Raw genomic sequence first — 22,072 nt, forward strand, 5'->3', positions numbered from 1 at the left:
AAGGCAGAGGCTTTAACCCACTGAGCCACCCAGGCGCCCCGGTAGTGACCATTTTAAACAAAAACAGTTTCTGGGAATGGATTGCCTCTCATTTTTATTCTATCGAAAGCTGGCGGGGGCACCTGGGTGGCTCAGTGGGTTAAAGCCTCTGCCTTTGGCTCAGGTCATGATCCCAGGGTCCTGGGATCGAGCCCCACATCGGGCTCTCTGCTCAGCGGAGAGGCTGCCTCCTCCTCTCTCTGTCTCTGCCTGTCTCTCTGCCTGCTTGTGATCTCTGTCAAATAAATAAATAAAATCTTTAAAAAAAAAAAGAAAGAAAAAAGAAAGAAAGCTGGCAGAAGTCTGACGAAAAACAAGAAGAAGGAATAAGGACTAAAAGAAAAGTCTTACAGAGAAAATTCGGAGTCTGAATGAAACACACTCAGGTTTGCGTGCTGATATATCCCCAAATGAGTGCTTCCGAGAAATGAAACCTAACATAAGTGATTTGAGAAACTAGGCATCACAGAGTATCTCTGAGTAAGGAGAGGATGGGTTTAAAGGAATACAAAGAAGAGAATCAAATCCCGTTCAGAGAGAAGAAAGACCATCTGCAGGACGGATGCACACGAGGAAAAGGCTTTTGTCCTGCCGGTGAAGCAGGGAACTGTGGCTAAAGGGACCCTCTTCCCACTAGAGGCTGAACTACATTTGGCCTGAGCAATGATCACTGCCCAGTTTTTGTTGTTTTTGTTTTTGTTTTTTTTTTAGCTCACAAAATCAAAGTATCACGTAGCTTTTCCATCCTGCCCGAGGCTCCATGCCATGAGAGAAAAGGATGAATCATATGTAAGAATATAGCTTTGATGAAAAAGCCCCCAATCATTCAATGGCACGATGGGTTTAACAATCCCCATGATGTCTGTCTGACAGAGGAATGACTATTTTTGGACTTCACGTAGAAGGAATGTATCACAAGCATATTCACAGGTATTTGTGGCATAGATCCACTTAGAGCAGCTCAAAGTGCCCTTCTTGGATGCAGCCTGGTTTTATTTCTTCTTGTAGTAACAGTTTGTGGAGATTATTATAAGAAATAATGATAAGGCTTTTTTGGGAAAGATTTAAAAAGCGGTTCTAGCTAAAACTTCATAGTTCTTACTAGGGGCCACTTCAAATAGCTCTTTACACACATTCATTCCTGTAACCCTTACATTAGCCCCATTAAGTAGGTGTTGTTGTGATTCCATTTTGCAGATAAGGAAACTGAGGCACAGGAGGTGAAATGACTTGTCCAAATTCCCACAACCAGAAAGAAACAGAAGCTGGGATTCTAATGTACCAAACTCCCATATTTGCCTGCTCCTACATTTGGCAATTGTTCATACTTCTATTTGCTTTAAGTCCTCTTATAAGAGAAATCTAACACTACACAGAAAGTTGCTGTTGGGGCGCCTGGGTGGCTCAGTGGGTTAAAGCCTCTGCCTTCAGCTCAGGTCATGGTCTCAGGGTCCCAGGATTGAGCCCCGCATCGGGCTCTCTGCTCAGCAGGGAGCCTGCTTCCTCCTCTCTCTCTCTGCCTGCCTCTCTGCCTACTTGTGATCTCTGTCTGTCAAATAAATAAATAAAATCTTAAAAAAAAGAAAAGAAAGTTGCTGTTACATGCTAATCCCCTGTCCCGTGCATGTGAGGTATAGCCTTTAGCTCCTTTTAAAACACTTATAAGGGTGCCTGGGTGGCTCAGTAGGTTAAGCATCTGCCTTCAGCTTAGATCATGATTCCAGGGCCCTGGGATGGAGCCTCAGGTCAAGCAAGGAGCCTGCTTCTCCCTCTGCCTCTGCATCTCCCCCTACTTGTGCTCTCTCTCTCTCTCAAGTAAATAAATAAAATCTTTTTTAAAAAATAAAAAGAAACACTTTTATATAAGCTTCTTGAATCTATGGACAATACATAGTGTTCCTTTTCACATTTCAGACATTTATAAAGAATAATACTCTCTGTTTCCTTTGGGAAACTTGCTGTTTTCCTTTCACCGTTATGGTTACGAGCCTTTTGTTTTGATACATATTGATCTCTTGGTCTGTACCATTCAGCTATGCAGCCGCTAGCCACACATGGCGATGAGCTCTTGAACGGTGGCCATTCTCAGAGTAAAATGTGTAGTGGATTTCACAGACAGGATGAAAACCAGTCAACTACCTCTTTAATAGTTGCTAAAATTGATCACATGTTGAAATGATCATATTCAGGAGATACCAAAAGAAATAAAATATATTACTGAAATTCATTTCCCCTGCTTCTTCTTTTTTTTTTTTTTTTTAATGTGGCTAGTAGAAAATTGAAAATAGCATAACCATTCAGTCCTTCTAGGAAGTTGCATGGCTGCACAAGGTGAGGTCAAGCTGGGCCTGGAGGCAGGCAGGCTGGCTGAACTTGTAAACTACTAACTTGACTAGAAAGACTCTTCGAGAAACAGTATAAATCTGCCCAAGAAACAATGACTTGGTGGCTTAGCTTGGTGAGGTCTCCCACTTCAGCTTTCATGAAGCCAGCACGGGCAGATTCCTCTGATATCTGCCTGCAATGTTATGAAGTCAGCTTTACTCTGTGCCACTAAGCGTATTAACTATTTTTGGGGCCAACTGTCAATGCACCTCCTTGTTCACACTTCCTCTGCTTTCGATTTGTTTTCTTAAGCCACAGCTATTTATACCTGGAGTGCTTTTTCATTTTCCAAAAAGAGATGTCCTCTTTATTCTGCCAGTGATAAAGCTGAGACTTGTAATTAGGTTATAAAACACACCGGAGGGGGGTGGGGGAACGAAGGGCAATTGCCATGGGGATATTATTGATGAGTATCAGATTGCTTTTCGAATTCTGAATAAAAACCTCACTTTAAGATTTTTTTTTTTTATTTGACAGACAGAGATCACAAGTAGGCAGAGAGGCAGGCAGAAAGAGAGAGGGGGAAGCAGGCTCCCTGCTGAGCAGAGAGCCTGATGCGGGACTCGATCCCAGGATGCGGGGATCATGACCTGAGCCAAAGGCAGAGGCTTTAACCCACTGAGCCACCCAGGTGCCCCATCACTTTAAGATTTTGAATCATAAAGTTACAGAACCAGCAGAGACCTGAGGTGTTGGTCAAGACCGTAGATCTGGTGTCAGGCAAGCTGTGTGGCCCTGGGCCAATACCTCAACCATCATAAGCCTCAGTTTCCTCGACCAAGAAATAAGATGCTAGCATCTGCCTTCTAGAGCTCTTTTGTGGAGTAAGTGTGATAATGATTGTGACTCTTCCTTGTATCTACTTTTATTCCATGGCAGTTGTGGTAATTACTATTAATTCTTACACCATCAGTATTTCCCCAGACGGCTGCAAGGGGATAGCCTCTTCAAGCACACCTGGTCTGATCCCAGCGGGCCTTTCCCCTCCGCTCTCTACCATGACTCTTAAAACTCTTCCCTGAAGTGGAGAGGTCCGTGGCTAGCAAGAAGAAAACCTTCAGAATCTCCCTCCCCTTGCTCTCTCCGCCCCCTCCCCAGGCCCCTGAGGGTACTCTGTGCAGTTCTTGCTGAAGAAAGCTGTGCTAAGGCCCATCACTAAAGAGCCTCTACCAGCACAGTCTCCAACTTCCAACTTCCTTCTACAGTCTAGCTTCCCTAGGGTCTGCCTCCATAATCCTCTCCTGATGCATCCGAATAGTAGCATCGACGCTTTCCTTGGGATCAGCGACCTCGCTCTTAAGTACTCCGGCTCATCTTGCTACCTGAATATGGGCTTCCTTGCCTCTCTTTAAGACCCTTGATGGTTGACTTTGAAAGGCTGGGGCTTTCCTACCTCATGTCCTCTCCCCTTCACTAACTAAGCTTAGGATGGGTGTCACATTGCCCAGAAATTTATTATGCAGCTCCCATATCACACTTGTTTTGAGAAATATAATTACAAAACCACCAGTTTTTTGGCCTAGGATCCTAGGGGCAAACCAGACTTTTGGAGCTCAGCCATGTATATGAAGTTAGAAAGCAGTTTAGGATCTGCTGTGAATCTGAACGAAAGATTTTACAGTTAAGGAAACTGAGATCTAGGTGTTGAAGAAACTGGCCCGCAGGTTTGGAGAGTACCTACCTGACAGTTGCCTTTTCCGTAGGATACATATATTCTTCCCACCAGTCAATCCCCTTTTGCCTCCTACTGAAGTCCGGAGAGCCCTCCCACCCCCTACCCCCACATTTAACTCTGCATCTGCCATCCAGAAGATGCATATTACACGTCGAATTATTAGTTCCTCCCCATCTAGCCATGCGGGGCTTTTAATTTCTTTGTCTCTGCACCGTTTGGGCTAGCAGAGTGTCACACTAAGGCTGGGTTGGGTTTTGCCTCCTGTCCTCCTGGAGGCCTCTGCACGGTGAGGGAGCTGTGGGTCCTCCCTCTCTGGGTTCTTGATGCCCGGGAAGCCCAGTGCTTTGCATGTAACAGGCACTGGGTGGGTTGTTTACTCTGCCTGTGGGTCAAGGTGGTTCTTTGGGAAGCCTTCTCCGAGGGCAACGGTGGACTATGCGGAGGCTTATGTATCTCAGCATTCCTGTATTAGTTACTTTTGGACCCTCTTCGTCGTGTTAATAAGAATAAAATGGTTCTGAAATAAATCTATTGCTGACTAATAAACTAGCTGCCTCGATTTACAACCAAATACGTCAATAGCCCGTTGCCTAGTAACAGAAACCACGCCCCCGACCGTTGCCCCGCCCCATTTCCCCGCCCATATCCTAGTACGCACGCGCACAACCTTTCTCCAGAGCCCGTCCCCGCGGGCGCACGGTGGTGACGTCTGGGGTCCGCGACGCTTTTGAGAAGCTGATCGCTGGGGTCCTGGTGACTGACCGGCGGGTCCCGGGCGCCATGGCCTCCGCCGGGGTGGCCGCCGGGCGACAGGCCGAGGATGCGTTACCGCCGCCGGCCGAGCCGCCGCTGCCCGAGACGAAGCCGCTGCCGCCTTCGCAGCCGCCGCCTCCGGTCGCCGCGCCTCAGCCGCAGCAGTCGCCGGCGCCGAGGCCTCAGTCACCCGCCGGCGTGAAGGAAGAGGAGAATTACTCCTTTTTACCTTTGGTTCACAACATCATCAAATGGTAAGAGCCCAAGAGAGGATCAGCCACGACACGCCCTCCCGCTTCTCGTCTCCTGTTTCCGAGCTGCAAAGGCCTAGGTGCTGTCGGCTACACCCCCATTTTACCGTTGGGGAAACAGACCCCGGGGGAGGAGGCATTTCCAAGACCACACCTAGTCGCACATGAGTTCAGCAGACGTTTGAGCCCTGAGAGAGTTGCCAGACCTCATAAGGGCCAGGCGGTATTCTTGAAAATGAAGGCAGACTAGAGACCGAACGCACAGGTTCTGCAGTCAGAACTGCTCAAGTTTGCACCTTAGTGATCTGGAGCAAGTCAAGCATCTCTGATCCCCAGTTTTCTCACCTGTAATAGAGGAGTAACCCTTGGATTCTGTGTATTCAACATATCCCACATATATGGAGCATCTTCCCTGTGTGGCACACTGCTAAGTGCTGTGGGACGTACACAGTAAAAAGGGCCAACTTCTCACCCCCACATTGCACACCAGTTTGAAGGGGAAAAGGCAGGTTTGGGAATTACCCATAATTCAAAGAGTTTGGAGGGTTGATGATAGAAAACATTAAAAGCAACAAAGATACAAGTTGCCCTATTACCATAGGGCATGTTCTTGGACAGTGCCAAAGAGGGTGATTTGTCATTCTTTTTAAAAGATTTATTTATTCATTTGAGAGAGCACCTGGAAGCAGAAGAGGGGCAGAGGGAGAGAGAATCTCAAGCAGACTCCCTGCTGAGCACATAGCCCATGGCCCCTGGATCCTACGACTCTGAGATCGACTGAGGTCGACTAGAAGTCAAGAGTCCCACGCACGCAGCACACTGAGCCACCCAGGCTCCCGGGTTCGTCATTATTTTGGGCAATCTTCTGATTAGCCTGAGTTTTCAGCTGACCCTATTAAAAAAAACAAAAAAACAGTACAACCTAAAGTCTCCTTGATCCCCATGTTTGCTTCAATTATTTTTACTGTTATTTATATCCACATTAACGGGGTAGACTAGGCTCATAACTATTAAACCATTAAAAACCAAAACAAAGTAAATTAAACTCACTTACAGTAACATTCAAGTGGGCATTAATGCACTCTTGGGTATTTTGCTGGAATGAACTTGCTACCCACAACGTGAAAGTCTTGTTGGTTAATGGCCCGGCTTCTTTTGGGTTCAGCCAGGCTGGATTAACTTGCTGTGGGATGACCTCATGCTTCCACCACTTTTTAAACAACTGTGAAGCCTTTGTTCTCACATTAGACCCTCCTTCATTTGGCTTCACTTGGTGTGAACATACTGTTTATAGGGTAAGGCAGACTCTGTTCTATTCTCATTAGCCTGTGAAGTTCAAGTAGAACTAGAAGTAGAAGTAGAAGTTCAAGTAGAACTTCTAGGCGGCAGTGAGATAGCAAACAAACACAAGTGCAGACCCCCAAATCCCAGGGCAGTGCTGGATTATAAATGGATTATCCAAATTAACCCAAATACACTGGTTTTAAGAAAAATACAAAAAAATGAAAACATAAAATGTTCAGTCTCAGGGACAGTGCCTGAACCCCTGAGAGTATATTGCACCCCAGTAGAGCATTTGGGTTGGACTGGCCTTAAACATGGAGCAGTAAGGTACGCTAGGAAGAACATGGGCTTTGAAGTCAGGTAGTCCTGGATTCAAATCCACATACTGATAGTCGCTTGCCTTGTAATCTTAGCAAATTATGTAGCCTTTCTAGGCCTTAATTTCTTATCTCTAATACGTGAATAATAACAGTGGACCTCAAAGAGTGGGTTCAAATTACAGCTTTCTAGTATATGGGCTAAGAGATCTTGGTCAAATGACTTAGCTTCTCTGAGTCTCCTTTCTCTTGTGAAATGGAATAACAGTACTTTAAATCCTAAGATTGCTGTAAAGTGTACTCAAGAGCAGCCTTCTGTGAAAGATGGAGGGTTGATCACATGTGTTTATTTCTGTACCCTCTGAAAGGACAGTGAAGAGTGTTTTTTTTTAAGCATAAAACCAGAAAGAACAGGAGAGGAGATAATTGTCACAAAGCAGATGGCCAAAGGCTAATCCACCTCTCAGCGTCAAGAAGCATCCAGAAGCAGCTGCCTTAGACCATGGCTTCTCCCTACGTCTTGGGAATTGACAATGCCAGGGACTTCTGGATATAGAGGTGAAGTGGGACTAAAAGTCTGTTTAAGAATCAGAGCTCAGGGGCGCCTGGGTGGCTCAGTGGGTTAAGCCTCTGCCTTCAGCTCAGGTCATGATCTCAGGGTCCTGGGATCGAGCCCCGCATCAGGCTCTCTGCTCAGCAGGGAGCCTGCTTCTCCCTCTCTCTCTGCCTGCCTCTCTGCCTACTTGTGATCTCTCTCTATCAAATAAATAAATAAAATCTTTAAAAAAAAAAAAAAGAATCAGAGCTCATAGTCGTCTTCCTCACTCCAAGCAGATGGGCGACTATCCTTCTTCCATCTTGGCAGAAAATTAAAGGATTACTCTCTCCCAAGATTTATTTTTAAAGATAAGCCAGAGAGTCTCTGGACTGGGGAACACCAGGCACATGGCAGGAGTTGGAGAAAGGGAGCCATACTGAAAAGAGGGATTAAGAGAAACTTCACAAACTGAAGTGCTTCACAACCCTAGCCTTCTTTCCCAATCCGGCTTCTAGACGGGCAGCCAGAAAGACAGAGATCCCTTCTCTGGGGTGTCTGGTGAGCCCAAAAAGGAAGACATTGGGGGCTTCCCAAGAAAGAACTTAGTTCATTCTAAGAATATAAAGAAGCATCATTAAGAGTTTCCACTAAGTGGGGCAGGGGCACCTGGGTGACTCAGTCAGTTAAGCATGCAACTCTTGGTTTCAGCTCAGGTCATGATCTCAGGGTCATGAGGTCGAGCTCTGTGCTGAGAGCAGGGTCTGCTTGGGGTTCTCTCCCTCTGCCCCTCCTCCTGCGCTCTCTCTCTCAAATAATAAAATCTTCCCCAAAAAAGAAGAGTTTCCACTAAGCCTTTTAGTGTTTTACACTTTTTTTCCCAATATTCTCCATTATTTATTAATACCCTGCTTTTTAGTAACAGAATATAAAGTATTTACATTTTCTATTGGCATTCGGCTTCTTCCTCCACATCTGATGGAAGTCAAAATAATGAACATCCTCTTTATCATAGGATCACATCTTTCTCTTCTTTCATCTAGAATGCTGAATGCAGTAAATTATGCACATAAATCGAATAGTATTTTACTCTTAACTGTATGATTGGCAGCCAGGGTCACTAAGCATGTGAAGAAAAACCGTAGCAAAAGATAGAACAAAACGGAAGAGCAAAACTCCACTTGGAGGAAACTCAGTGAGAGAAAGAAAGATCCTATCACCATGAAAAGGAGCTAGGATGTGATTTTCAAATACGTGTGTAGGTATGTATTTGCGTTAATAGACTAATGAGGGAAGGAGACAGACTGTGGTAGGAATGGCGACAAGAGAGGGGCCCTGGGGCAGCCTGGAGGAGTCAGAAGGTTTGTTAAGGGCTGGTTCCAGTGTGGAGTCTTAAATTATGGCAGGTAGGAGGAGTGGTGTGGGAAGAACACGGATAAGGACGTGATGCCCAGAAACAGCATTGAACTCATGCAGCCAGCTCGCAGTGTGATGGGGCTGGGGTGTAAATGTAAGGTAGTAAGGGAGAACTGGCAAGAGGGAGAGAGTCAGCATACAGAGGACAGCACATCCCCCACAGGGAGGGAGATTTTGTCCTCTGAGGAGTGGGGAGCCGGTGAGAACTTCCAACCACTGGGCCTCAGTCAGATTAGTGCTCGAGATAGAGGTGGCATCCCTGCCCCCAGGCAGGGAAGCCAGTGAGGACTCTGTCCCGGCAGGCCGGCCTGGCCGGACAGAATGAGGGCCAAGACCTGCTGGCTCCTGCAGGCCCTTGATCTCTCCCTCTCCTGTGGCTTCTGCACGCACCCTTTTATTATCTGTTTACTCCTTGCCCAGGGGATGAATGAGAAAGAAGCTGAAGTGAGTTTAGCCTTTCTTGTTCTCATAAAGAATGTGGACTCCTGCATCATTAGGTTTCTAGAAAATTTTTATTTAAAAATAAGTAACAGTTGCAAATTCAGAATCCTGTAAAGTGAAGTTCCCTTACCAATCCTAATTGCTGTTAATATTTTAAGTATCCTTCCTTCCAAGACCTATATATGCATGTCTTTTAAAAAATGTATAGAATTTGAGATCATACTGTACTTTGTTGTTGTTGTTTTTTTTCCCCTTATGAGTCTGTTTTGGACCCCTTTTCATTCTCACCCACGAAGGCCTTCCTCAGTAAGGTGGCAGCACCATCACTTACGTAACCAGTCTTGTTTGTGGACGTTTACGTGTTGTTCTAATTTTTGCTGTTGCCAGCGGTGCTGGGGGGAGCATCCTTGTAGGAGAGTACGTTTATGATGAGGTAAATCCCCAGCAGTGGAATTGCTGGAGGGGAGGGTACAGGCATTTCTCATCTTCATAGCTGTTGCTGAATGTAGAGTGCTACATCGTTTTAGCTTTCTCCGGAACACAATCCTGTGGCCTGGGCTGCTTTGATTAACCCATCGTGGGCCAGAAATCTGCCATCCTGAAAGTATTTTTTAAAAATTGTAGGGGCGGGGCGCCTGGGTGGCTCAGTGGGTTAAGCCGCTGCCTTCGGCTCAGGTCATGATCTCAGGGTCCTGGGATCGAGCCCCGCGTTGGGCTCTCTGCTCAGCAGGGAGCCTGCTTCCTCCTCTCTCTCTACCTGCCTCTCTGCCTGCTTGTGATCTCTCTCTGTCAAATAAATAAATAAAATCTTTAAAAATAAATAAATAAATAAATAAATAAAAATTGTAGGGGCACCTGGGTGGCTCGGTTAGGCATCTGCCTTCGGCTCAGATCATCATCCCAGGGTCCTAGGATCGATCCCCACATCTTGGGGCACCCTGCTCAGCGGGGAGCCTGCTTCTCCCCCTCCAACTGCCCCTCCCCCTGGTTGTACTTTCTCAGATAAATAAAAATCTTAAAAATAAAAGTTGCAGTTGTAAAAAAAAAAAAAAATGAAATTAAAAATTTCAATTGTAGATGTATTCAGAGAACCCCCAAAGGTACAAAATGGCAAGTGAGCCTCTCCCTCCACTCCTCCCAGCTCCCTCCCTTGTCCCCAAACTGCGTCATACTCCGTTTCATGATTATGCCACCATTTCTTTCAACACTTCCCAGCTCAAGGACGCTTCCAGTGTTTCTGGCGTTTTGCCACCACAGTCAGTGCTGCAGCGACCCTGTTTGTAAATGGCCTGTTTGTAAACTCTGAGTAAATTTCTAGCAAACGGATATGTGAATTTAACATTTCGATCACTGTTAGCAAATAAGTAAGAATGCACCAGTGTATGCTTTACCAGCAGTGTATTTGTGTCTTTTTTTTTTTTAAGATTTTACTTATTTGTTTGACAGAGATCACAAGTAGGCAGAGACGCAGTTGGAGAGAGAGGAAGGGAAGCAGGCTCCCTGCTGAGCAGAGAGCCCGATGTGGGGCTCAATCCCAGGGCCCTGAGATCATGACCTGAGCGGAAGACAGAGGCTTAACCCACTGAGCCACCCAGGTGCCCCGTGTATTTGTGTCTTTTTCCCCATACCCCTGCCATCACCTTTAAACTTTTTAACTCAGGCTAATCTGATAGGTCAGAAATGATGCGTTGTATTGGTCTGTGTCTCATTTGATCAGATAAAGCATCTTTTCATATGCATCTTCTTATGTCATTTGTATTTTTCCCCTGTAAACTGCCCATTTTCTATAAGGTCATCGCTCTTTTAATGAACTCCTTGTATGTAAGGAAAATATGCCTTTGCCAGGCTAGCGTATTGTAAATATTTCCCCCGAGCTGTGACTTCTTTTGACTTTGTTCCTGGGTTCTTTTGTTTGTTTTTGTCATCTGGAAGCATATCGTTTTATGCAGGCAGATTTGTTACGCTTTTCCTTAATGGCTTCTGGATTTTGGTCCTAGTTAGCAAGGCCTTCCCACTCTAATAAAGTGACAAATATCAATCTTTTTCCTCTAGGACTTTTATGGTTTCATTTTTCACTTCCGATTTTTTTTTTTTTTTAGATTTATGTATTTATTTGAGTGAGAGCAAGTGAAGGGGGAGGGACAGAGGGAGAGACAGAATCCTAAGCAGGCTCCACGCTGAGTGTGGAGCCTGACTCAGGGTTAGATCCCAGGCCCTTGAGATATAACCTGAGCCCAAATCAGGAGACCGATGCTTAACTGACTGAGCCACCTAGGTGCTCCTTTCACTTTCAGTTCTGTGGTGCTTCTGGAATGTATTTTAATGGAAGAAGGAAGGGGACACCCCCACTTTCCCTCCATGAGCTGTATCATCCCACTGCTCTTACCAAATATTCATTGTTTTCTCTGCTGGAGCCATCGCCTTCACCATATACATAGAGTCCCCATATGTTTGCTCATCTGCTTCTGGACATTCTGTTCTTCTCCAGCACTGTGAAATTTTCCTGGCACAATTCATGATGTGTCCAGGCTGGCCTTCCCTCTCCCCTCTCTGTTGGCAGCATTTACCCTTAGTACCTTGACCTCTCCCAGCCTGGTTTCTGTAGCCTGGCTGAGATGTTAGAAGGTGCAGAGATGCTGAGATTAGGTTAGTGGAACATTCAGGCTTTAATCTGCCCCTTTACTTCCAAGCCTGTTGGTAACACTCATGGTCCAGGTCTTCTAATCTCCTTTTGGGATCTTACAGTCATTTCTTAAATAGTTTCTTTGCCTTTATCCTCTCGTCTCTCTAATTCATCCTGTGCATGTTAGCGGTTGAATTTTTCTCTGCTGAAAAATCTCGAGGGCTCCCTATTCTCTCCCATTCCGTCCTTCCCCACTGGTAGCCCTCCATTCAGGAGTCCGTGCAGACCATCTTCAAAGGCCTGCCTGGACCACAGAAAACCCAGAGCGAGTCATTCTGATGCCAGTGCCCTTTGGGTACATGGAGTCCTCCAGGGCGCATGCGTCATCTTTGCCCAGGGAAATGCCACCTACGCTTGTAGACCTGCTCAGAGACCACCTCCCACACCAGGAGAGCGCCCAGTTCTTGTCATCGTGGCTGGGATGCACCCTGCCTGGCGCTGGAGAGAAGCTCCACCGCTCTTCCCTCCTGCTGTCCGTCCCTTATTTGAAGGAATGATCCAAACGACGTATTTGTGTTAACTTAGAGAATGAGGAAAAAGAGAAAGAAAAATGTCATTTTCATGTGTGTAAGAAACGTTAGGGTTCCCAGCTCTTTGAGGTCTCTCTCTTACGTGTAGAAATCACATTAGAGACGTATGTGCAGAACAAAGGAGGAAAGAAATGAGGACCAAAAAGAATTCAGTGTTTCCCCCCCCCTCAAAGTTGCCAAATCTACCCAGTCTGGAACTAAGTGTCCCAGCCTAGGAATTCTGAGCTGCGGTTGTCAGTGCCTTGCCTGCTGGTTGTGGCTTGCTCAGTAAAAGTATTCTGTCAACATGGGTACTTAAATGTTTTTTTGGTTTGGTTTGGTAATTTTTTTAGTTCCTTAAAAGGTTCTATGTTGCTGGGTAGGAAAAGGGGAGCCATCTGGGACACTGCAGAGCCAGTTTAAGTGAGGAGTACACGGTGTCGTCCTTCACCTCTCAGGTCGGGGCCGTGTCACTGACAGCAAGCCTCTTTCTTGTCCAGGCAGGTCAGCAAGACCTGAGAGCCCAGGCAACAGCATTTTCATGGAAACGGTATTACTGACCTGCTTCTTCCTACACAAGATCTATTTTAATCTGACCAGCCCTCCATGCCAGCTGAGGCCTGTCCTCAGCTGGAGAAGGCCGCGGCCCCCACATCAGTGGAGAAGTCTGAGAGAGTAGCCCCCTGGCTCCGTGGGGCTTGTCTGCCCTCATCTGACTGTAGTCCTCTCTGCCCTTGGCTTCTCCTTCAACCGAATCCCAGTGAAAAGGATGAGCGCCCAGATAGGGAATATTTATAGCCTGTTCGGAAGCATTATTCTGGGCCAGCTTACAAGCCTGTTCCCTCCTCTGCCACTTCATCTCTGTGCATTTGGCCTAACTTACCAAGCACCCACTGGAACCCGGACTCCACGAAACAGGCTCACGGGGCCACGGTCACTTAGTGCAGCGGGAGAAGCGCCACGGTGCCACGTTTAGGCGGAGTCCAGGGCAAAGTGGGAAAGTGCGCCTGGAAGGGGCACAGGCTGCTGGTGGCTGGCCCTAAGGGGCCCCCTGCAAGTACGAACTGGCCTGGCAGGTGTCTGGGAGCTTGGGAGCTCAGACTTGGGTTTTGTAAAGGTAGGTAGGGCAGAGGGGGTCAGAAGGAGGAGAGGACCTGGCTCTGGAAATCGGGCCGGTGGGAGGAGGAGGCAGGGGCAGGGAGGAGGGGCGGGCAGGACCGGCGACTGGGTGCACATCAGGCACCAGGAAGCGCGGCACAGGGATGCATCTGTAGGGGCGCAGCACTCCAGCTCCACTCAGTCCTGTAGATGGGAGTGCCCTGCCTCTGAGCTGTGGCATGCTACAGGGGCAGTCAGTGCACTTGGGATGTCAGCAGGATTCCCCAGAATCCAGGGAACTGGGAACAGTGGGAACTGTTGGCACAGGGGTCCTGAAATTCAGGAAGGGGGACAGGCTAGGGGTTGTTGGCCTCTGAAGAGAGAGAAATGGATAAACCCATTCTGGGCTCTCCTGTAAAGCAGTATTTTTTTCGAACTTCTTTTAGCAGAACCTTTTGTGGCCCCTCCATAAAAGGAATCTTTTCACTTGTAACCCTGTGAGCAGATGAGAGCAAGGGTCTGAGGCCCAAAGCCCCTCTCAGAGGACATCTCAGGTGCTGGCAGAAGTGGAACAGAGAAATGCACACAGCCACTGGCTCTCTAACAGCCGGCGGGCCGGCTAGTGCTGTCGAGGCCGTAAAGGACAAGCACATCTGCGGCCACTATACAGGTTTCTTGAAGGGCATTTTGTCAGCCCGTCAAAAATTTGAATGTACATAACCTTTAACCTAGAAATTCACTTCTGAAAAATCATCTTACCAAGATACTTGCACAAGTACTTGGGGATGTTGGTACAAAACATTCACTGCCATTGCAATTACAAATGGTAAGTTGCGAACATCCAAATGGCCAACAGTAGCCAAAGAATTTTAGCTGATTCACCATATGTGGGGTCACATGGAAAGACATCCGAGGTACAACTTCAGTGAAAAAAGCTAGAATGGTCACATTGTTGTCAAAGCGAATAACAAAGAAGTACTTGTGTGTTTGTAACCGTGTATTTCGAAGCGGTCTGAAATGTATATACCACATGTTAATGGGTTTCTCTGGGATGTGCCTTAGAGGGATCTTCCTTTTCTAAGCCTCGGTGTCTGCTGTTTTTAAGTTTTTCCCTCAAGCACCTATTACGGTCACAGGAAAAGCAACAACCCCCTTCCCCCCACTGTTTTAGAAAGATGCCGGCCACTGAAGTTAGCGTGGAAAGAGGGAGGGAAGGAGGGAGGGCAGGACTGGTCCCAGCATGGGTCAGCCAGGACAGTGGGGGCGCAGGACTGAGGGTCACGGAAACTCTGAGAAGGTAGAAATGGGGAACAGAGGCCTGCTGCTGCATGGTCTCGGGTTTGGGAGGAGGTTGGCTTCAGGAACCTGGTGGCTTCCTTTTGCTTCTAAGTTCCTGGTGGACACACGTGCCCAGTTGAGGCGAGCTGGCATCTTCAAGCCCCAAGGCGCCTATGGTAAAAATTGGAGCTGCGGCTGTATTTAGCACCCGAACAAGGCATCGTCTTAAACCCGCCCGCCTAATAAGCCTGTGAAGTTTGCCCTGGGTCTGGTGCCAGGAACACCGAATGTGTGTGCCCACAGGGTGCTGAGTGTCACCTAGTATGTGCACAGGAGTTGGGGAAGAAGTGGCCTGTCAAGCAAGCCAGAGTAGCAGTACTTTTGTCCATCTTTCAGAAACTCTTACAAGCAGGACCAAAGTGCCCTAACCTGGCCCTTGTTTGTATGATTTTCGTGCCTGTTGACCTTGGCCTAGTCTCATTTTTTTTTTCTTCTAAAGTTGGCTGATGACTAACATTGAACACAAAGCAAGCCCGTTTGGAGCTTTCTGCTTTTATTCACACACTATTTGAGCCTGGCTCATTTCTTTTGGCTTGAGCATTTCACAGTATCCCGGTCTAGCAGGTTCCCGCTTGGTTCGAGCCGGTTCCTGAATAGAGAGAGCTCCTCGCTCCGGGAGTTCCACATTATTTACCTTCACCAACTAGGGCAGGTGGAGAAGCTTGCCGAGAGGGCCTTGCTGGGGGCCACATGGCCCCCTTTCCCTGTAGCTTCCCTCCAGGCAAGCCTTTACGTGGCTCCTTTGCTGAGAGTTCACGGAGCGAAGAATGGACAACCTTGAGATGCGGGGGATTTTCAAAAGCGAACACCCTAAGCATGGCCCACTTTTTCCTTCAGAACTCAGTCTTCTTCGGGGCCGGGTCATGCTTGCTCCCATAACTGGATGATCATAACTTCCTCCCAATTTCTTATTTTATGTATTTTCGTTTGTTTGCTTTTACTGTGTCCTTTCAGATTGGTGTGAATCGGTGTTCTTCAAACTATAGTTCAATTTCAGAGCTCCCTTGGGACTTGTGTTCGTACGATGTGTTAACGCATATGCCATGCAAGTATAACGATTTCAGAAACCCAGATGGTTTCCCTCCAAAGTTGTAGATTCGAGCCGACATCTCAAATCGTTAAAATAAAAGATGCCCCCTGTCTGCTCCCTTCTAAACAATTCGCAGTTCTCATAAATACCAATTACTCCCCTCTAGAAACCGGGGCAAGGGATCACATTCATTGGATATTTAAAGCGAGGGCATCAAATGACAACAAGAAATGTTTGGCTGGTTAACATTCCCTAGAATGAGTGATTCTCCAGGTCTTGCCTCTGAGTTAGCACAGGGAGCAGGGCCCGTCTCATTTGCCAAGTGATTGCCGGGGAAGATGGATATTCTGTCTGCGTAAGCAGAGAAATGATGAAGAAAGAACATGAATTAGCACCATCTGGGTTGATACTCCCCATCAGAAATGGACGTTTATTTCAAAAATTAAGTGATCGTTGACAGTTCTCCCCCCCTACCCCACGCCTCAATGGATGACTTTTAGAAAAGCCTACTGAATTGGCTCTTCATTTTAGTCACAGCTGTTTGTTTGCAAAAGCTCCCCCACTTGCTAACTTGTAAAAAATGTATAGGAGCAACTGACAAGCTGTTTCTTTGATCTTCAGTGAAGGTTTTGTTCTTGTTTTTATTTTAGCAGTGCCTGGGAGTACGGATCTCTGGGCAGCTAATGATAGCGAGCTGTGGGATGGAGGAAATGATCCTGCCTGACCTGAAGGCAAGGAATTTACAGGACTGGTAGGGGAGACTTCGTGCCTGCTGGAAAAATTTCCAATAGCTTGTAACTAATGTAAAATTTATGACCAGCCCTGTGGAAATTAGTGCTTACGTTAACAGGCTCAGGCAGCAAAACATCAGCTAAACTTAGCTCTGGCTAGCTGATAAACTTTCTTAATTGGCCTGGAAATGTCTCCAGTTCGAAGAAATGTAGGATTTCGGTCAGTTTTGCCGGCCATTCGTCACCTCACAATGGTAGTGGTATGTTCAGTCATTCAACAAACATTACGAACTTACGTGCCAAGCATTCATTCTGGCAACAAAGGCGAATTTGGGCCCAGGGGTACGTGTCCCAACAAGGCAGACAGTCCCCGTCCTCTGAGCTAATGGGGTTTCGGCCTCGAATGGTGCCAGTAGGCTGAGGGGGGCTGCAGTGGCAGTGCTGGGCGCGGGTGCTTCTACTGGGCAGCTGTCCCCTGGGGGTGCACAGCCTCGGAAAAGGGCATGCAAACAAGGCAGGCTGAAAGGTAAGGTCGGAAGAGAGCAGGTTCTGTGGGGAGGAGTCTGAGCCGTGAACGCTAACGACTGCCCTCTGCCCCCTGTAGCATGGACAAGGACAGCCCGGACATCCACCAGGACCTGAACGCCCTCAAAACCAAGTTCCAGGAGATGCGGAAAGTCATCAGCGCCATGCCCGGCATCCACCTGAGCCCTGAGCAGCAGCAGCAGCAGCTGCACAGCCTCCGGGAGCAGGTCAGGACCAAGAATGAGCTTCTGCAGAAGTACAAGAGCCTCTGCATGTTTGAGATCCCCAAGGAGTAGACGAGGCCGGCTTCTAGGAAGGCCCGGGAAAGAAGCGGGAGAGCACATGGCCTCCCTGACTCCCCCGACCAGCGCCTCGGACTCCAGCTGCGAACTCTGTGACCCGGTGCTGCCGTAGCTGATTCCGGAGCCGAACTTGGCATCGACTGTGTGGGGAGCCAGCACTCGGGCTTGGCATTGTTGGGGCCTCCTTGTAGAGGGTGCGTCCATATGTCTAGATGCATAATAACCGGAGTGCCTGCTGGTGGAAGGAAGACTGTTCCTGGAGGCTGGGGAGGGGGCCGGGGATGCTGCCCCTCTTCTGGGGGCCATCTGCTGTGCATTCAGGCTCTGCTGAGCGCAGGAAGAAAGGAGGCGGCTCCTCTTTGCTTCCTGCCCTCCCCCCACCCTCTGCTCCCACCCCTGGGTATACTGCGCCCCGGGTGCTCACTGTTCTGCGACAGCAGTGTCATGAGACATAGGCATGGGAGTCCCTGGACCAGCTGGGTCTGCACCCCCATGGCACGCGTTTCAAATGCTGAAAGAAACCCGGCAGAGGAAGAATATTGTTTTGCAAGATGGCAGGGTGGCTTCCTTCCTCTTCACCCCCCCTGTCCCCCCTCCAAATACTTTGTTTCTTTTTTATGTTTGAGCCAGTGAATGAATGGAACTGTGTCGTGGGGGGTGGCAACCCAGGGGAGTGTCAGCCCAGAGCCAGGCAGGCAGCCCCTGTCTCCAGCTTCTTTGCCGCCTACATGTTCTTGTTACTTTTAGCTCCTGCTCCCTTTGTCTCTGCGCCCTTCCGTCCGCTCATCCAGCCACTTCATGCTGGAGGCCGACCAGACCCCTTTGGACCCACGCTGCTTCCCATGGGCAGGAGGGCTCCATCGTGTCTACACAGGCTCACGCCGGTTCCCAGGGGACCAGACCTTGCCTCTTAGCGGTTCAGATTCCTGTTGTCCTGGTTTAAATAACGAGTCTCCCCTCTGGCCTTCTCACTAAAGAGCCAACTGCGAACCCTCAGGCTGCACCCCAGATAGAGGTGATCCTGATGTGCCCTCGGTGACGGCTCCGCTCACCCATCACCCGGGTGTGACAGTGCCGTTTGGGGTCCGTTCTGACGCCGTGTGACAAACCACGCCTGCAGGTTCAACGGCCCAGCTCTGCTTCATGACGCCCCTCTTTTTTCCTCCGATTTGTGTGCCCCTCCCTGGCCTGTCAGACCAAGCCCTTCCCCTCGCCTTTTCCTGTCGAGGCGAGAAGCAACTGCGTGTTGTTTAGGTCTCGAAATGGGCGCGTAACCTGCCCAGACCAAGTCAGGGGCTTAACAGGCGCCTGCCGATTGACCTCGCTGGCCGCGAGACCGGTCGGAGGTGTTGTTCGCAGGGCTTCCATGTGTGCGGACCCACAGCCACCTGTCAGAGCGGGGCTGGCGCAGGGGGAGTGCGGGACGTGTGAAGGGGGGGATCTGGTTTCAGTGGCTTTGGACAGAAGAGCGCGCTCTGAACTGAAGCAGGCGGCCGCGCGGTAGGCCAGCTCACCCTGGGACTGTTATTTAACTGAATCAGTTATGTCCTTGACATTGCAGAGTCGCGTGGGGGCCAGTTTTAAGGCTCTGACCAAACGGGAACCACGAAGCACATAGAGATACAAGACCACCGGCCCTTCTGCAAGGCTGAAGACCTCTTGCTGGGGCTGAGGGAGACAGAGCCTTCCCTGTGCTCCACGCTTTGGACTGGTGACATTCTTTGAGTATAATTAAAAGAACTTGTGCTCTGCTCTCAGGACATCTTGGGTTTTGTACGGAGAAATCCATCATAAGATGTCCCTCTTGCATAGTTGAAAGGAAGATGTTCATTTTGCTCAGGGGAGAAAGAACAAATTGTGGGAAGCCCCGCCGTGCACCTCCTTCCCTCAGCCCACACAGCAAAGCCAGCATGAGAAACAGGGTAACTGTCCTCGGGAGTGACATCTATCCCCAAGGACCCAGTGGGCCTGGTGGGTCATCCTGCCCACCTGTAACCAGCCCCCCAGGCCCAGGGGTGAGTTCAGCGCCCAGGGAGCAGCTCTCATAGCACAGGATGGAAATCCCTCCCTGAGACAACACGAAACCCCTCCCGGGGCCGAGCACCCTCTCGAAGCCACCTGTTAGGGGGGTTACTGGGTGGGAAGCACTCGTGCTAAGTGCTTTGCAAACACCTCGCTTACTCCTCACAGCACCCCCACGCAGAGGGCTATTCCGTGGGTGAAGAATTGGAGGCTTGGCAGGTGTCACTTGGCCCGAGCTTGCAGTTACAAGTGGCAGAGAGCTGGTTCCCGAGTCAGGAATGGGTGCCCTCGACTGCGGAAGAGAAGGAGACACTGAGGCAGAGAAGGTGTTGGACCTACTTCCGGGGCGGCAAGTGCTTCCTGTGGCTGGGGGGGCGGGGGTTGAGCTGTCTGCTGACAGCCACGTGGCAGACCCTGGACAGGAGTCAGGGGACGAGGGTCCTGCACGGGCCTGACCGGATTCTTCTCAAGGCTCCGTTTCCCTTGTGAGAGCAGGACCCTAGTGACCCCTCAAGCTGACTGCGAGTAGCAGGTTTGGGGCCTCGCGTCACCCGCCTGGAGTGAGTCTGGGCACAGCCCCGAAGCCCTTGGTGGCTGGAGAGATGCAGCTCTAGGAAAAATCTGGATCCCTTTCTTGTCCTGGCTTTCTGAGGAGCCGTTCCAAATCAGAGAGGGCTTTGGTCCAATCATCTGCAGGTTTTTTGGAGCATTTTCTCCCAAGCCATGGGCGGCTGAGGCCATTTGCAGAATGCCAGGGTCATCTGCCAGTCTGGGGAGGGTGAGTCGAATGCCCCAGAAGTAAACCCCCGCCCCTCCCTCCTCACCCTACGGCCTTCCAGCCATTTCTAAAAGCAAAGCAAGCGTATGGCTTTTTGTTTTAAATTATTTTATTTGGTATTATAAAAAAAAACAATAGCAATAACTTTAAAGACTGTCACACACACAGTACAAACAACTGAGTAAGAGTTTGTTCATGTCCATGATGACCTCAGAACTATTAAAGTGCAAGTTGTGTTTCGTTCTCCTTTGTGCAATTTCACACACACATGTAAACAAGTCACTTGGCTATGATCTGACCCACACCCTCTTATTCTCAGGAGGGCAGAAGCTTTCCTAAGCTGTCATGGCAACCCAGAATCACAGACAAGTTAATGCCCCATTTGTCCCGCCTAGACCCTCCAGGGGTCAGGACAGGTTTCCCAAAGCCTAACAGAGGCTGATTAACTTACACCCCCCCCTTCCCCCCATTCTTGTCTTTGTCACAAACAAGACAACGTCCCCCTCTGCCGAGCCTGTGCCCCCAACCCGTGGGGGTGGCAGGCGCCCATGGGGGACGGGGGGGGGGGGGGGGGGCCAGTCCCGGTCTGAGCCAGTTCTCTTCCCTTCCAGAGCAAAGGGCCATCCCTTCATTGTTTGCGCCCCCCTAGTGGGCGCGGGGCGCGGGGAGGGAAGATGCCAGTCCACGCGCGCGAAGCCCAGGGCTGGCCCAGACGTCAGACGTGACTTTTCAACAACAACGTTCTCTTTAGGTTCTGTCGCCGGCGCGGGGGGCTGGGGGTGGGGGGAGGCTCCTAGCTGATGACGCAGCGCTCCTTGTCCTTGGCCTGGCTGCCGCCGCTGGCCTTCTCGCGGATGTACATGAGGTCGCTGTGCACGCTGGGCCGGCGCGCGAAGGGCGCCACGATGCCGAAGGCGTCGCCGGGGTCCCCGCCGCCGCTGCCGGCTCGCAGCAGCTTCTTGTTCCGCAATGCCTTCTTGTGCAGCACGTCGCAGTACTGCACGGACACCTTGCGGTGCAGGTCCGGGCTCATCTCGCTGGGCAGCTTGGCCATGGCGAAGAGCGCCCGGAACATCTGGTCCAGGCTGCTGTTCTTCTTGGCCGAGATCTCGAAGTAGGCGCAGCGCTGGGGGTCGTCGCCCACCAGCTGCTCGATCTCGCGCTGCTCCACCTCGCGGTAGAAGTCCCGGTCCCCCTTGTTGCCACAGATGACCAACGGCACGTCCACGTTCTCCTTGGTTTTGTTCTTGAGGCAAGACTTGGTGTCGAGGATCTGCTGCTTGAGCCTCTGCACCTCCTCGAAGGAGTCGCGGTTGTCCAGGCTGAACACCAGGATGAAAACGTCTCCTACGAGGGAAAAGAAGGGGCGTTAAAGGAACCGGGGAGGATGGCGGCCAAGGGGACAGCTGAAGTGGGACCGACCGGGGAGCGCACGTCCCGCCGCCAGGCGTCGCGGCTCCAGCTGCCGCGCGCGGGGCGCCCCAACTTCTCTCCGCGCGCCGTGGAGCGCGGGGGCGGGACGTGGGGTCGCCGGGCGCCCTCGGACCGGGGGTCCCCATCCCCCGCCCCAGTGGCGCAGCTCGGGCCCGGCTGCCGCTCACCAGTGAGGATGGAGAGGCGCCGCATGGCGGGGAACGGGTGGTTGCCGGACGTGTCGAGAATGTCGAGCTGGTAGACCTCGCCGCGGATGGAGTAGAACTTGCGGTGGAAGTCCTCGATGGTGGGCGTGTAGGCGTCCTCGAAGCGGCCCGTGAGGAAGCGCGACACGATGGCCGTCTTGCCCACCTTGGACGAACCGAGGATGACCATGCGGTAGCAGTTCTTGGCCGGGATACTCAGCTCCGAGTCGCTCGGGCACATCTTCTTGATCATCGCGGCCAGTTTCATTTGGCGGAGGGCCGCAGGGGCGGGAGCGGGGCCGAGAGAAGCGCGGAGAGCGGCCGGGGGCGCGGAGCTGGCG

At 50.0% G+C, this 22,072-nt stretch overlaps 2 protein-coding genes across 2 annotated transcripts; one reads left to right on the forward strand and one right to left on the reverse strand.

The window, feature by feature from the left end:
• The first annotated feature begins 4,812 nt into the window (after positions 1–4,812).
• Positions 4,813–19,072, forward strand: LOC111139243 (mediator complex subunit 9). The gene is made up of 2 exons (XM_022491458.1): positions 4,813–5,106; positions 17,090–19,072. The coding sequence occupies exons 1-2, from the start codon at positions 4,880–4,882 to the stop codon at positions 17,304–17,306; spliced, it is 444 nt and encodes a 147-aa protein (XP_022347166.1). The 5' UTR covers positions 4,813–4,879; the 3' UTR covers positions 17,307–19,072.
• Positions 19,073–20,867: 1,795 nt separating this feature from the next.
• Positions 20,868–22,072, reverse strand: LOC111139263 (ras related dexamethasone induced 1). The gene is made up of 2 exons (XM_022491490.1): positions 21,714–22,072; positions 20,868–21,459 (listed from the first exon to the last, which is right to left on the reverse strand). The coding sequence occupies exons 1-2, from the start codon at positions 21,997–21,999 to the stop codon at positions 20,906–20,908; spliced, it is 840 nt and encodes a 279-aa protein (XP_022347198.1). The 5' UTR covers positions 22,000–22,072; the 3' UTR covers positions 20,868–20,905.

This window comes from Enhydra lutris, unplaced genomic scaffold, assembly GCF_002288905.1.
Source record: "Enhydra lutris kenyoni isolate GAN:26980312 unplaced genomic scaffold, ASM228890v2 scaffoldscaffold97, whole genome shotgun sequence".
Lineage (NCBI taxonomy): Eukaryota > Metazoa > Chordata > Mammalia > Carnivora > Mustelidae > Enhydra > Enhydra lutris.

What these genes read in the sequence shown, in the direction of transcription:
- LOC111139243 (XM_022491458.1), top strand. Translation starts at nt 4,880, where the DNA reads ATGGCCTCCGCCGGGGTGGCCGCCGGGCGACAGGCCGAGGATGCGTTA. An exon ending in GTTCACAACATCATCAAATG is followed by an intron (nt 5,107 to 17,089) that starts GTAAGAGCCCAA and finishes TGCCCCCTGTAG; the next exon opens with CATGGACAAGGACAGCCCGG.
- LOC111139263 (XM_022491490.1), bottom strand. Translation starts at nt 21,999, where the DNA reads ATGAAACTGGCCGCGATGATCAAGAAGATGTGCCCGAGCGACTCGGAG. An exon ending in GCGCCTCTCCATCCTCACTG is followed by an intron (nt 21,460 to 21,713) that starts GTGAGCGGCAGC and finishes TTTCCCTCGTAG; the next exon opens with GAGACGTTTTCATCCTGGTG.